Below are 17,369 nucleotides of genomic sequence, written 5' to 3' on the forward strand. Positions count from 1 at the left end.
AAAAATGAAATGAAATTTAAGCTTCAAATGAATTAACATGAAGATATATTTATTTTTAAAAGTTTCATAAACAATGAAAAGTAAAATAATAAGTATCACTTTCTACAGTTTTTTGTTTGTTTGTTTGTTTGTTTTTGCGATACACGGCCCTCTCGCTGTTGTGGCCTCTCCCGTTGCAGAGCACAGGCTCCAGATGCACAGGCTCAGCGGCCATGGCTCACGGGCGCAGCCATTCCACGGCATGTGGGATCTTCCTGGACTGGGGCACAAACCCTTGTCCCCTGCATTGGCAGGTGGACTCTCAACTACTGCGCCACCAGGGAAGCCCCACTTTCTATAGTTTTAATTAATATTCAGTAATTAAGTTACTATTTAACATTATGACTTACAATATCAATTCTATACATCTAATACATGTATTTCTAAAAATGTGGTCATATTATGTTTTTTCCCCCAAAATGAGATTCTCTACATTTTCAGTAAATGCTTTTTCACCCTCAGACAAATTTCCAGCCACTGGTAAAAAGGACTCTTTCTACACTTGGGCCCTCCCTTCTCCTCTCAGATAATTTGGTCACTAAAACACCTAAAATAATGAATTCCGAAGTTAGCCTTGCTTTGTTCCCCAGCCACAAATGATCTTCCTTGTCTTGGTTAGCCAGTATTGAAAATATGTACCATTTTCAAAATAGGAATTATATAAAAGGATATGAGAAGATCAGTACAAATCCATCATCTCTTCAAGAAAAGCAACTCAACTCACCCTGCTGCTGATGGTTCAGCAGAACGATTTTCAACTAAGAAGGGCAGCATTATATAGCTGGGAATATACTTAGATTCTATGGAATAAAGATAAACATTTCCACTTAGCAGCTGAAACCTTAAAACTAAATAGGCCTTTGAAATCATGAGGTTGGCTGCTCACCAAGGTAACACCAAGGTAACTCTGTGACAGAATCACAGTATTCAGTGAAAGGGAACAGAAGAGACATTGAAAGTAATTTCCCTACGGGCAAGGAGTTAGCACACTTTATGGACTACGGACACTGTTAAAGAAGTAAGTTTAAATCACAGGTGGCTCAATAAAGACTTAATTGTTACTAGGCATTTAAAGCTCTAATGATTCTTGCTTTAGACAAATCTTACAGCTGTATGTTCTCAAGACAAATGAAGTCATGTGATTTATAGACTTCCACTTCTATGCAATCCTGTAGTGCATTTCAGAGCTGTGGTCTCAAACTGCTGCAATTTGTAGTAAACAAGCAAAATAGGCTAATAAAATCAAGGAAAAGCCACAGAATACTACAAAACTGAAGTTTTTAAAAAATAAATTTTGTGTTCTTTTGTTTTGTGATAAGACTTGAATATATATAGTTATATAAGAGTTTAGTATAAAATCAATGTGAAACATTTGGAAGACTATCATTGAAAAATATTCATAATGTGTATTTGGATGGCCCTTGATGAATAAGGAACATAATAAATATATTGATATGATATATGAATTATTTTTTTTGTTGTTGTTAGCATAAACTTATAGGTCACCACAGGTTAAGGCTGCATTTGCTTATTTCACTTGACCTCTCCTGATTGAAATTTCTCCAGGCCAAGCTAGAAGGACTTCCACATGAAGAGGAGATATACTCAATGGTTACCAAAAAGAGCAAGTTAATGGTGGGTTAATGAGGAAAGACAACAGCTGGAACTAAGGCATGGATTGAGACCACATGGTGGGTGAGGGAGGAAGGAACACAGTTGTCAGGCAGGGCCTGAAGATGGAGAGTCAGAAAAGTTAGAAGAGGCAGTGGCACTGCACAGATCCCTGGGATATAGCAGCTTACATTCTAGTGGAAGGAGTCAGATAATAAATAAATTGGTGGGGGACCTTCAAGATGGCAGAGGAGTAACACATGGAGATCACCTTCTTCCTCACAAATACATCAGAAATACATCTACATATGGAACAACTCCTAGAGAACACCTACTGGACGCTGAAAGAAGATCTCAGACTTCCCAAAAGGCAAGAAACTCCTCACATACCTGGGTAGGGCAAAAGCAAAAGGAAAAAACAGAGACAAAAGAATAGGGATGAGACCTGCACCTTGGGGAGGGAACCGTGAAGGAGGAAAGTTTTCCACACACTAGGAAGCCCCTTCACTGGCGGAGACAGGGGTTGGGGTGGGGGGAAGCTTCAGAGCCACAGAGGAGAACGCAGCAACAGGAGTGCAGAGGGCAAAGCAGAGAGATTCCTGAACACAGAATCAGTGCCAACTAGCATGTGAGTGCTGGTGACAGTCCAAGAGGCTTATCTGCTCACCCGCCGGGGTGGGTGAGGGCTGGGAGCTGAGGCATGGGCTTCGGAGGTCAGATCCCTGGGAGAGGACTGGGGTTGGCTTCATGAACACAGCCTGAAGGGGGCTAGTGTACCACAGCTAGCCAGGAAAAAAGTCTGGAACTACCTAAGAGGCAAGAGACCATTGTTTTGGGGTGCACGAGGAGAGGGGATTCAGAGCACCGCCTAAAGAAGTTCCAGAGACGGGCATGAGCCGTGGTTATCAGCTCAGACACCAGAGACGGGCATGAGATGCTCAGGCTGCTGGTGCAGCCACCAAGGAGCCTGTGTGCAAGCACGGGTCACTATCCACACCTCCCCTCCCGGGAGCCTGTGCAGCCCGCCACTGACAGGGTCCAGCGATCCAGGGACAACTTGCCTGTGAGAACACATGGCATACCTCAGGCTGAGGCAATGTCATGCAGGCCTCTGTCACCTTAGGCTCACCCCACATTCCATACCCATCCCGCCCCCCCCCCCAGCCTGAGTGAGCCAGAGCCCCCTTATCAACTGCTCCTTTAACCCCCTCTGGTCTGGGTGGGGAACTGATACTCTCAGGTGACCTACATGCAGAGGTGGAGCTAAATCCAAAGCTGAACACCAGGGGATGTGTGAACAAAGAAGAAAATGGGAACTCTCTCCCAGCAGCCGCAGGAGCAGCAGATTAAATCTCCACAATCAACTTGATGTACCCTGCATCTGTGGAATGCCTGAATAGACAATGATCATACCAAAATTTAGGTGGTGGATTTTGGGAGCAACTGTAGACTTGGGGTTAGCTTCTTGCATATAATTTGTTTCTGGTTTTATGTTTATCTTGGTTTAGTATTTAGAGCTTATTATCACTGGTAGATTTGTTTATTGATTTGGTCGCTCTTTCCCTTTTTTTTTCTATTGTATATATATGTATATATATATATATATATTTCCTATTTCTCTTTTTGTGAGTGTGTATGTGTATACTTCTTTGTGTGATTTTGTCTATACAGCTTTGCTTTTACCATTTATCCAGGATTCTGTCTGTCCATTTTTTTTTTGTTTTGTTTTTTGTTTTTTTTTGCGGTACACAGGCCTCTCACTGTTGTGTCCTCTCCCGTTGCGGAGCACAGGCTCTGGATGCGCAGGCTCAGCAGCCATGGCTCACAGACCCAGCTGCTCCGTGGCATGTGGGATCTTCCCGGACTGGGGCACGAGCCCATGTCCCCTGCATCGGCAGGCAGACTCTCAACAACTGCCCCAACAGGGAAGCCCTTTGCATAGTTTTTAGAGCTTGTTATCATTAATAGATTTGTTTATTGGTTTGGTTGCTCTCTTCTTTCTTTCCTTTTTTTATTACTGTTTAATTTTTATATTTTTTATTTTAATTATTTTATTTTATTTTATTTTTTCCTTTCTTTCTTTTTTGTCTCTCTTTTCTTCTGAGCAGCGTGGCTGACAGGGTCTTGGTGCTCCAGCCAGGTGCAAGACCTGAACCTCTTAGGTGGGAGAGCCAAGTTCAGGACATTGGTCCACCAGAGATCTCCTGGACCCACGTAATATCAAATGGTGAAAGATCTCCCAGAGATCTCCATCTCAATGCTCACACCCAGCTCAATTCAACAACCAGCAAGCTGCAGTGCTGGACACCCATGCCAAACAACTAGCAAGACAGGAACACAACCCCACCCATTAGCAGAGAGGCTGCCTAAAATCATACTAAGTTCACAGACACCCCAAAACATACCACCAATCATGGTCCTGCCCCACAGAGAGAAGAGATCCAGCCTCATGTACCAGAACATAGGCACCAGTCACCTCCACCAGGAAGCTCACACAACCCACTGAACCAACCTTATCAATGGGGGGCAGACACCAAAAACAATGGGAATTACGAATATGCAGCCTGTGAAAAGGAGACCCCAAATGCAGTAAGTTAAGCAAAACGAGAAGACAGAAAAATATGCAGCAGTTGAAGGAGCAAGGTAAAAACCCACCAGACCAAACAAATGAGGAGGAAATAGGCAGTCTACCTGAAAAAAAATGCAGAGTAATGATTGTAAAGATGATTGAAAATCTTGGAAATAGAATGGGGAAAATACAAGAATAGTTTAACAAGGACCTAGAAGAAGTAAAGAGCAAACAAACAATGATGAATAGCACAATAAATGAAATTAAAAATTCTCTAGAAGGAATCAATAGCAGAATAATTGAGGCAGAAGAAGGGATAAGTGACCTGGAAGATAAAATAATGGAAATAACTACCACAGAGCAGAATAAAGAGAAAAGAATGAAAAGAATTGAAGACAGTCACAGAGACCTCTGGGACAATATTAAACACACCAACATTTGAATTATAGGGGTCCCAGAAGAAGAAAAGAAAAAGAATATAGGAATGAGAAAATTTTGAAGAGATTATAGTTGAAAACTTCCCTAATGTAGGAAAGGAAACAGTCAGTCAAGTACAGGAAGCACAGACAGTCCCACATGGGATAAATCCAAGGAGAAACAGGTCAAGACACATATTAATCAAACTATCAAAAATTAAATACAAAGAAAAAAATATTAAAAGCAGCAAGGGAAAAGCAACAAATAACATACAAGGGAATCCCCATAAGGTTAACAACTGATCTTTCAGCAGAAACTCTGCAAGCCAGAAGTGCCTGGCAGGACATGTTTAAAGTGATGAAAGGGAAAAAAACTACAGCAAAGATTACTCTACCCAGCACAAATCTAATTCAGATGCGATGAAGAAATTAAAATCTTTACAGACAAGCAAAAGCTAAGAGAATACAGCACCATCAAACCAGCTTTACAACAAATGCTAAAGGAACTTCTCTAGGCAGGAAATATAAGAGAAGGAAAAGACCTACAATAACAAACCCAAAACAATTAAGAAAATGGTAATAGGAACATACATATTGATAACTATCTTAAATGTGAATGGATTAAATGCTCCAAACAAAAGAAATAGACTGGCTGAATGGATACAAAAACAAGATTCATATATATGCTGTCTACAAGAGACCCACTTCAGACCTAGGGACACATACAGACTGAAAGTGAGGGGATGGAAAAAGATATTCCATACAAACGGAAATCAAAAGAAAGCTGGAGTAGCAATTCTCATATCAGACAAAATAGACTTTAAAATAAAGACTATTACAAGAGACAAAGAAGGACTTTACATAATGATCATGGGACCAAATCAAGGAGAAGATATAACAGTTGTAAATATTTATGCACCCAACATAGGAGCACCTCAATACATAAGGCAAATGCTAACAGCCATAAAAGGGGAAATCAACAGTAACGCAATCATAGAAGGGGAGTTTAACACCCCATGTTCACCAATGGACTGATAATCTGAAACGAAAATAAATAAGGAGACACAAGCCTTAAATGATAAATTAAATAAGATGGACTTAATTGATATTTATAGGACATTCCTTCCAAACACAACAGAATATACTTTCTTCTCAAGTGCTCATGGAACATTTTTTGGATAGATAATATTTGTGTCACAAGTCAAGCCTCGGTAAATTTAACAAAATTGAAATTTTATCTAGTATATTTTCTGACCACAATGCTACGAGACCAGATATCAGTTACAGGAAAAAATATGTAAAAAATAAAAACACATGGAGGCTAACAAATACACTACAAAATAATCAAGAGATCACTGAAGAAATCAAAGAGGAAATAAAAAAATACTTAGAAACAAATTACAATGAAAACATGAAGACCCGAAACCTATGGGATGCATCAAAAGCAGTTCTAAGTGGGAAGTTGATAGCAATACAAACCTACCTTAAGAAACAAGGAACTTCTCAAATAAACACCCTAACCTAACACCAAAAGCAATTTGAGAAAGAAGAATAAACAAAATCCAATGTTAGCCAAAGGAAAGAAATCATAAAGATCAGATCAGAAATAAATGAAAAGGAAATGATAGCAAAGATCAATAAAACTAAAAGCTGATTCTTTGAGAAGATAAACAAAGTTGATAAACCATTAGCCAGACTCATCAAGAAAAAAAGGGAGAAGACTCAAATCAACAGAGTTAGAAATGAAAAAGGAGAAGTAACAACTGACACTGCAGAAATACAAAGGGTCATGAGAGATTACTACAAGCAACCATATGCCAATAAAATGGAGGACCTGGAAGAAATGGACAAATTCTTAGAAAAACACAACTTTCTGAGACAGAACCAGGAAGAAATAGAAAATACAACCAGACCATTATTCAGAAGCACTGAAATTAAAACTGTGATTAAAAATCATCAAACAAAAAAAAAACCCAGGACCAGAAGTCTTCACAGGTGAATTCTATGAAATATTTAGAGAAGAGCTAACATCTATCCTTCTCAAACTCTTCCAAAATATAGCAAAGGGAGGAACAATCCAAAACTCATTCTATGAGGCTACTATCACCCTGATACCAAATCAGAGAAAGATGTCATAAAAAAAGGAAACTACAGACCAATATCACTGATAAACGTAGATGCAAAAACCCTCAACAAAATACTGGCAAACCGAATCCAACAGCACATTAAAAGGATCATACACCATCATCAAGTGGGGTTTATCCCAGGAATGCAAGGATTCTTCATAATAGGTAAATCAATCAATGTGATACACCATATTAACAAACTGAAGAAGAAAAACCATATGATCCTCTCAATAGATGCAGAAAAAGCTTTCAACAAATTCAACACCCATTTATGATAAAAACCCTCCAGAAAGTAGGGATAGAGGGAAATTACCTCAATATAATAAAGGCCATATATGACCAACTCACAGCCAACACTGTTCTCAATGGTGAAAAACTGAAACCATTTCCACTAAGATCAGGAACAAGACAATGTTGCCCACTCTCACCATTATCATTCAACATAGTTTTAGAAGTTTTAGCCACAGCAGAGAAGAAAAAGAAATAGGAGGAATACAAAATGGAAAAGAAGAAGTAAAACTGTCACTGTTTTCAGATGATACTATACATGATACTATACATAGAGAATCCTAAAGATGCTACCAGAAGAATACTAGAGCTAATCAATGCATTTGGTAAAGTAGCAGGATACAAAATTAATGCACAGAAGTCTCTTTCATTCCTCTACGCTTATGATGAAAAATCTGGAAGAGAAATTAAGGAAAGACTCTCATTTTCCATTGCAACAAAAAGAATAAAATACCTAGGAATAAACCTACCTAAGGAGACAAAATACCTGTATGCAGAAAGCTATAAGACACTGATGGAAGAAATTAAAGATGATACAACCTGATGGAGAGATATACCATGTTCTTGGATTGGAAGAATCAACACTGAAAATGACTATACTACCCAAAGCAATCTACAGATTCAATGCAATCCCTATCAAACTACCAATGGCATTTTTCACAGAACTAGAACAAAAAAAAATCACAATTTGTATGGAAACACAAAGACCCTCAATAGCCAAAGCAAACTTGAGAAAGAAAAACGGAACTGGAGGAATCAAGCTCCCTGACTTCAGACTATACTACAAAGCTACATTAATCAAGACAGCGTGGTACTTGTGCAAAAACAGAAATAGAGATCAGTGGAACAGGATAGAAAGCCCAGAGATAAACCCACGCACATATGGTCACCTTATCTTTGATAAAGGAGGAAGAAATATACAATGGAGAAAAGACAGCCTCTTCAATAAGTGGTACTGGGAAAACTGGACAGCTACATGAAAAAGAATGAAATTAGAATACTCCTTACCACCATACACAAAAATAAACTCAAAATGGATTAAAGACCTAAATGTAAAGCCAGACACTATAGAACTCTTAGAGGAAAATATAGGCAGAACACTCTATGACAGAAATCACAGCAAGATCCTTTTGACCCACCTCTTAGTGAAGCAGAAATAAAAACAAAAATAAACAAATGGGACCTAATGAAACTTAAAAGCTCTTGCACAGCAAAGGAAACTATAACCAAGACGAAAAGTCAACCCTCAGAATGGGAGAAAATATTTGCAGATGAAGCAACTGCCAAAGGATTAATCTCTAGCATATACAAGCAGCTTATGCAGCTCAATAACAACAACAACAACAACAACAAAAAACTCAAAAAACCCAATCAAAACATGGGCAGAAGACCTAAATAGACATTTCTCCAATGAAGATATACAGATTGCCATCAAACACATGAAAGGATGCTCAACATCACTAATCTTTAGAGAAATGCCAATGAAAACTACAATAAGGTGTCACCTCACACTGGTCAGAATGGCCATCATCAAAAAATCTGCAAACAAGAAATGCTGGAGAGGGTGTGGAGTAAAGGGAACCCTCTTGCATTGTTGGTGGGAATATAAATTGATACAGCCACTATAGAGAACACTAGTGAGGTTCCTTATAAATCTAAAAATAGAACTACCATACAACCCAGGAATCCCAGTACTGGGCATATACCCTGAGAAAACCATACTGAAAAAGAGTCATGTACCCCAATGTTCATTGCAGCTCTATTTACAATAGCAGAACACAGAAGCAGCCTAAGTGTCCATAGACAGATGAATGGATAAAGAACATGTGGCACATATATACAATGGAATATTACTCAACCATAAAAATAAACGAAATTGAGTAATTTGTCATGAGGTGGATGGACATAGTGACTGTCACACAGAGTGAAGTAAGTCAGAAAAAGAAAATCAAATACCGTATGCTGACACATATTTGGAATCTAAAAACAAACATACAAAAAATTGCTTCTGAAGAACCTAGGGGCATGACAGGAATAAATACATAGATGTAGAGAGTGGATTTGAGGACACGGGGGAGGGGGGAAGGGCAAGCTGGGATGAAGTGATAGAGTGGCATGGACATATATACACTACCAAATGTAAAATAGATAGGTAGTGGGAAGCAGCCACATAGCACAGGGAGATCAGCTAAGGGATCTGTGTCCACCTAGAAGGGTGGGATAGGGAAGGTGGGAGGGAGATGCAAGAGGGAGGAAATATGGGGATATATGTATATGTATAGCTGATTCACTTTGTTATACAGCAGAAACTAACACACCATTGTAAAGCAATTATACTCCAATAAAGATGTTAAAATAAAGAAAGAAAGAAATTGGTAAGTCATATGCTACAATGAAAACTAAAAAATAAAAAAAATAAAAAAAATAGAGCCAGATAAGAGGAATCTGTTGCTGCTGGTGTAGGAGGATTGGACGTTAAATAAGATGACCAACTTTCCAATAGTTATGGTTCTTGGTCGCATTGAAACTTCTCTCTAGTCTATGAGAAAGAAGTAGTATCTCTCTGATCTCTCTGTAATAGTCTTAAATTATTAGGATTAATGAAACAATTTCTATGGCCCTGGATTAAAGTATAATCTCTAGAGTTCCTAGGGAGCCACCAACTCTCTAACACTGGAACTGACATAAAGATAACTTGGGTCCAGACATACATTGTCTTATTTTAGCTACTTTTGAGAAATGGAAGTAGGTAATACATCCTATATATTATATATTGTATATATATATGTGTCTGTATGTTTCCATATGTACATATATATATGTATATATATATATATATATATATATATATGTATGTATGTGTATATAAATAAATAAATAAGTAAATAATAAATAAATATATTTTAACCCTGGGTGGGAGAGAAGGCAAATGGTGGAATTGGGATTTTATAATCTCTTAAACCTCAGGTTAATTGATTTCTTCCTATAACATATAAGGTGATAAAAGGGTATTTTACTATATTTTAAAGCAATATTGCTCTCAAAAAGACACCCACCTTTCCTCCATCAGCATTATACTCTTTTTCATCACCTTCCAAGAGCCTGGCTAGTCCAAAATCCGTGATTTTTACATGGTTTGGAGATTTCACTAAGACATTACGGGCTGCCAAATCCCGATGAACAAGCCGTCTTTCTTCCAGGTACATCATTCCCTGAAAAACACCAAATTCCCCAGAGAGTCAGTTAATACCTATGCTTTTGTATTGTCAAAAAAGCTGTTTCCTAGCGTTCAGTTGCAAGTGCTTGATTTCTCTAAGTAATGGCAGAATCTGAGAATATTTTCAAAATTATGGAAAATGTGGAATTAAAAAGCAAACCACAAATAGCTTTTGGCCTTTTTTCCACTAAAGCTCTGTAACACAGAATGAATTACCTGCATATGAGCTAAATGTTTGATCATTTTTTCCCAGACACTTTATATTCTTTTGCAAACACTTTCATTAGTGAGGTATGCACGTGTCTTAGTAGATAAGCTAACATGTACTTGGACTGACCCACATATTCTTAATTGTTTTCTCCTCAATAACTTCTGTTTCATGTCATCTTCCCCCATACACCTGCTCCAAACAAATGCAGCTCTCCATACTTTTCAGAAGTATTTCATATGAAGGTTTAATGGAGGCAAATTCACCTTTATAGGTTCTATCAAGTCTGAAGAATCATATTATTCTTATTAATTATGCAAAAAAATGAAGTTTGCCCTAGGGACATTAAAAGCCTATAATTAAAAAAATAGCTTTGATGACAGTAGTCATTGTGAGAATCCACAAGTAAAATTACATTATTTATAATGACCCTAAGTTAGCCTTTAATATGTTTTCTTCATAAAACATATACTGTAATTAAAAATAAAATATATTGCTGATCAGCAACAAGAAATATAACTGATTCTTCCCTCAACATACACATACACATCTACATGTATATGTACATATACACATGTATACATATGTGTTATATGTGTACATAACATATATATTAAAATATATACAAATAGAAAATAATCCATAGAAACAATAATTATTAATTGTGTTTCATCAAGAGAGAAACCAAGAGTCATGAACCACTAGCCTTAACTAAAAGGTTGATGTAAAACCAAGGAAACGAACCCAGAGGCCCAGATTAGAATGAACATCCTTTGCTTGAGTGAACATATTTTTTGTTGAAGAGTTAGGGAAAATTCTATATTTGAGGATTTCAGTGGTAAAAACAAGTCAGAAGTGTTATAAAATGGTAGAAGTATGCTCTCATGCCAATTGTAAATCAGTGATCCTGGCGGTTAACATTACAACTGCAGGACTTTGAAGGATTAACTGTTTCTGATATCAAAACAAAAGCTGAGATAAACTGAGACATAAATCACAGAGGTCAAAAAATTATGAACTGTCTACCAGGTGTAGTGGAAAGAGAATATTGCTTCAGACAGCATCATGAGCCAAGCACTATATAAATGCCCATTAAACACAACCAGTGGAGATTCTGCCTGATATGGTGCAATCAGTCAGTAGTTGGGTGACATCATATGTATTAGTGTTTTCTGATATCAACCCACAACTGGGATTTATGGGGTTCTTTCCCTCTTTCCTAAACAGTACTTTCTCTTTGATTACACCAAATTGGAAATTTTTAGAATAAAGTGAAGACAAATAGCCCTTGCATGCTTTAAAAGATAAAAAAAAATAGACTTATTGCCTTGGAGATAAAGTATGTTCAATAATTTTGTCCCTGTAGGAAGTGTCCACAAAAAACAGTCATCATTCTCTTTCTTACCATCTTCATAACAGAATATGTAAAGAGTATTGGAAACAAGTTAATATTCAGATCCACACATACTTACAGAACACATACTGTATGCCAATCACTGTGCTAGACATCAGAAAGACAAAAGAGAGTCAGAGAAGTTCTGTGCATTAAAGGAGGCCAGAAGCTCATTAGCAAAGTGGGCACATATGGAGTATAAACGTGAATGGATCAGTGATGCATGTAAGGCATTTAAGGAGAGCTATATTTTGAGGACCATCTGTAGTATAGCTTAGCAAGTATGCATGAGAGGAGAAGCTTCAGAGAGGTACTGGGGCCTAAGTATGGTTTGAAGGATGGATGTCCACCAGTTGGACAAGATGAGGGAAAAATTGCTGTTAGAGAGAACAAGCACAGGGTCATCAATAGCATAGTGTACTTGGACAAAGGTATATAATTCTGTATTTCTGAAGCATTATGTATATGGTGAGTGGTGAGCCTGAAAAGGTAAGAAGAGGCTAGATCCAAGAGGGGACCCTTATATGTCATGATAGATAATTTGAACTTCACACTTTATGCAGCATTCAATGTGGTGATGTGGGAGTTTTATTTAAGAAGGAGAGTGACACAATTATCATTGGAGCCTTGAAAACATCACCTGGTGCCAGTAGAGAGGATGGATTGCACACAAATATAGCTAAAGTCAGGAGTCTGCCACATTACAGAAGAAAAGTGATGAGAGTGAAATAAAGATTGTAAAATGACCATCCATGAGTTGTATCCATTTTTCACGTTTTTTTGTTCCCACACTGGGAAAGTTTCAAACATACTCTTTAGCTGGTTACTGGCTATACTCCATTAAGGGCATCTGGTCCCCAGTTTGCCAGGGTCCTACCACCTACTATCACTTTTCAGGAGTTCTGCTTTTATTAGTTATTATAATCATCCAGCTCCTACATGCATGAATGTCTGAATCTTCAACTAAACTAGGCCAGAAGGAACTAGGGAGAGAACAATTTCAAGGTACATTCATAAAATAAAATAAACATCCTTGGTAAATGACTGAACAATGAAGAAGAGAGTAAACTGAGAATAAGTTTATGCTTTTGACTTTTTTAATTTAGATAATGTAATTTAGATAATCATTTGGATAATGATTCCCTTAACTAGATTTTATCCTAATGTAAATATATTTAAGAAATATATACTCTACCAGTAGGAAACTAACATTCACCAAGGAACTTAAGACTCTAAAGTCACATTCTACAGTATAAGCAAAGCCTCAAAAACTCCAAAAGATCTTTGACAATCTATACACAAAGCCTCAGGAGGTGATAGACTATTCTGAACCTCAATACTATTTGTCCATAAAAAAGTATTTTCTTCAAAATAATGAGAAATAAATTCAGGAAACCAGACGATAATCTCTATTGTTTCTCCTAGCCACCTGACCATGATCAAAAGAAATAAAAACAGAAGCATCCACCTCCTTACCAAACCATCAAAATACATTTGTATGGTTGCTTTGTAACTATGAAACATCATCGTAAAAATGCACACTTTCAAATCATTAATTATGACTGCCATCTTAGTCCTACTCTCACACCCTGAATTAGAGTGTTGAATTCTATGTATTGCTCACAATATGTTTCTCCACATCACAGTCATTGAAATAGGATTTTCTTACCAGAAGATCTCATTAGAATCACATTCTCTGGTAAATTCCTTCAAAATAAAAGTATTCCTTAAATCAGAGTGTGAAGAGATTAAGGAGGAAGACAGTTATTAGAAACAGCAGTGACAAAAATAAACTGGATGAAGTCCCATGAAGTTTGAAGATGATAGAGGGATACTGCATTGGTTGAAAAGGATCCTCTTACTCTGCCCTGTAGCAACTCCCATGTCCTTGCTGTGCGAGCTCAGGTGGAGTACATGATGGGAATATGAACACCGACAACAACCTCAGCTAACATTGACTGATTCTTAGAATATGGCAGGCATTAAACAAACACCTCTACATTGGTAGGTTAACTTAATCCTATAGACACATACTATTTTCATCTCATTTTAAATATGAGAAAACCAAGGCTAAGAGAGGTCAAGTTACTTGCTCCAAGTCATCTATTTAATGAGTGGTAGAACCAGGATTTGGTCCCTTGGTGTGGGACTTAAAGTCTGCATATTTAAGCCTATCTCATCTTTTGATGGGTCACCAGGTAGAGTGGGTATATAGAAATTAATGTACACAGTGAAATCATATAGTTTCAAGAGATCCTAGTACTTTTGAAGAAAAAATTAAATATTATCAAATGTTTCTATGAACTCAGGGCATAATGAAGGTGACTGATGTGTTTGTATTTATATTTAAAAATCAGCTAAATTATAGAATCTTTTATAATTTAACAGGAGTTTAAATTTTGTAAATTGGAAACTCAGTTCTTGCTTTGACTACAGGGTATGCAGGATGGTGGAGTGGGTTTGAGAATAGATTCTGGAGTTGATTGGTTGGCTAGAACCCCAGCTCTGCCATGTTCTTTCTGTGTGACTCTAGCAAGTTAATAAACCTCTCTGTCACTCATCTTCTTCCTCTCTAAAACAGACATAATAGCACTTATCACAAAGGTTGTTTTGATGACTAAATAGTATGTAAAGCACTTAAGGAGTAAGTGGCATGTAATAAACATAGAACATGCAATGTTGTCCCACGGATATATATCAACAGTCCTAGTGCATAAGAATTACTTACCCTCATTAACTTGAATTGCCTATTTCAGAAAATCTGTGAACCTCAACTAATATATCAGAGTTGGTTTCAATAAATGTTTGCAAATGGTGGTACATATACCCATAACCTGCCCATCATTATTAATGTGTGGCTACAAGTTTCGGAATAATTACTGTTCAAAATATTATTTTAATAATGATGCACCTGAGGGTGCTGTCATATAAGGAGAAGGAAAAATTAAAGAATCTAATAAAAGATTAGGTGCTTTCCATAAACATATCACATATTCAGGAATTTAGTGAAGATAAAAGTCATAAACAGGATAGGTCAAAACGTTTTCAATGCTGCAGGATGTTTTCCATGGGTGAATAAAATAGTAGATTTTCTGTACCAAAGAATCTGCCTTTTATCACTCAGTGCTGAGGGGCATTCTGGGTGGAGGTGTTTTCGGGGCATTTTGTCTACTTCTTGATCCAAGTGCTGCAATTCTGATTTTACTCAAACTACTCAGAATTTACTATCACCACACCACTCAGAACTTTACCATTTTCATACTTGCTCTAAATGCATTAATGAGTTTTCAAGACTGCTTACTTACTTTATGTTTTGCTCATACCTCTTACAATATGCATCAATAAACACAAACTCACTAGGGAAAGTCAAATTTTACTCTTGACCTTCAGAAATGCACTTTAATACAAAATCCAAGGATAATTTTATTACAACTGAATTTAAAGTTTTAAGCTCTGGTTAGAATTGACTCATAAACTGCTCTATGGAAAAAAAAATCAGTGGTTGACAATTTTAAAATATTGGTATCGATGAACATCTAGCAATGACCTTCTTTTCAGTCTTATGATATTGACTCACAGCTGTCTAGAAAAAATGCATCATGATTATGCTTTAATCCAACGTTAAAATGCATTCTGCCCAGCTGCAGGAAGCTAACGGAAGTCAAGAGAGACCAGACTATTTCTGTCAATAAATATTTGCTTCCCATATATAGTCCAGGCGACATTTTCATCAAACACGTGTGTGGAGCTAAAAATTTCAAGCTGTAGTCAGTTCTCATAGGCATTAATCTCTGGAATTAGCAAGAGTACATTCTTTTATGTTTTCATTCAAATAACCGGAAGCTTTCTGAATAACAGGAAGCTTCAGGAAAACTACCTTCAGATGAAAATCGCTCCTCCTTTCTACCTTTCCTTCTGAAAGCAATTCTACCCGTGAGGGGAAAAAAAAAAAAAATCTAACTCTAATGCTCTCTACTATTAGGGCTAAAGATATGAGCATGTTCAAGGGAAGAAAAAGACCTTTTTGGATGAAGTGACTGACTTTATCCAAATAGTGCATGGAGAGAAACTAAGGGGGCTCTGTGATCGAATCAACTGAGAAGTCTTTTCAACCAGCCAAAGCTGGTTCATGGCACAGTAGAAAGAACACAGAACTTAGTGTTGCAAGAGAGAAGAAGTCCCAGACATGCTGCTCAGAAGGTTTATGACCACGGGTACTCAATTTGCCTCTTCTATAAAAGTCACAAATTGGCCTAAATGATCTCTGAGGTGTTCTCTAGCTTTAAATCTTTATTCCGTGATGGAACTGGAAAATATATCTATCTAAAATATTAAGTGGTGGCCAATAATAGACACAGGTAACAGTAAAGGAAGAGGTAGAGTAGATGTCTCCCTTCAAATGTGTAGTGAGAACAGTGAACACGTTTTACTAAAAGTCAGTTTAGTGCATCTGATGTTTAAACCCTGGCTACTTACTATCTGTGTGATCTTGGTCAATTTATTTGTGTTTCCTTTTCTTTATTCATTAAATGGGGATAATAATAGTATCTACCCTGAGGATTGTCTTGAGGATTCAATGCCTTAATGTTTGTAAAACACCTAGAACATTCAATATTCTAAGATACCATGTGTTAAATAAATGATCTCAAATTCATCATTCTGATGAAAAATACAATTCAACCACTATAAGAGAAGGAAAAGGCAGCCAACTAAAACACCTACTGATTACTCAGCATTGTTGGGTGTGGTGACTTCTGTTTCTCATTCTATTTGTCCCTGAATGTTCTTCCTCTTATGCTGCTCAGGAAGAAAAGCAGATTCACATGGTTGTCCCAGACTGGCTTGGCATTAATACTCCAGTTTAATTCTCACATTTTCCAACTGCACCTATGATCTTTAAGAGACTTGGTCAGGTTGCAGTTCTTAAGAAGATTTTGCAATATTGAGGACAACTGAATTTCCATCATTTTAATAGTGTGTAGTGAAAACATTATTGGTTGCTATTTGAAATACAACTTTCAAATTTAGTTCCAATAATATATTTGTGTGTGTGTATGTGTGTGTGTATCCATACATGCATGTAGTAGATACTATGGTGTGCCACCCAGAAACCTCTTCGGGCCCAAATTCTCCTAACCTCAGCTTCTGGGAGTGTTGACTGCTGAGGGCTCTCATCTTGGCTGCCTTTCTTTTGAGGCAGTGACACCGCCAACCCAACTACAAGGGGAGCTGCTTTGCCAGGGGCTCATCCTCTCACTGGAGGCAGCCCACATCCAGTAATTTGTTGATGTTGAGTTACAAAGGCCATACCTCTCTTGACAACTATGAAGAGCTGTTCTAGTTCTGGGACACCCCATGGGATTGAATGATTCCTTTGTTGCAGTTTTATCATAGCTGAACTTTTCCTTCTACCTAATACTGCTTTTTCACTGTCTGATAGGTGTTGTTCTTGAAAACACTTAAGAAAAACTTCCTACATGCAAACTTTTCTCAGAGATTGTT

At 37.4% G+C, this 17,369-nt stretch overlaps 1 protein-coding gene across 2 annotated transcripts in view; it reads right to left on the bottom strand.

The window, feature by feature from the left end:
* The window catches only part of ERBB4 (erb-b2 receptor tyrosine kinase 4), a gene marked incomplete at both ends in the record, with an annotated part of 1,145,028 nt that overhangs the window by 41,763 nt on the left and 1,085,896 nt on the right, over positions 1-17,369 (bottom strand). For both annotated transcript variants that reach the window (XM_081242707.1, XM_081242706.1), the window contains one exon: positions 10,106-10,261. In XM_081242707.1, coding sequence (XP_081098833.1) covers positions 10,106-10,261 — 156 coding nt within the window. The remainder of the gene's footprint in view (positions 1-10,105; positions 10,262-17,369) is intronic.

Source organism: Mesoplodon bidens (assembly GCF_964165515.1).
Source record: "Mesoplodon bidens genome assembly, chromosome: 8".
NCBI classification, from domain to species: Eukaryota; Metazoa; Chordata; class Mammalia; order Artiodactyla; family Ziphiidae; genus Mesoplodon; species Mesoplodon bidens.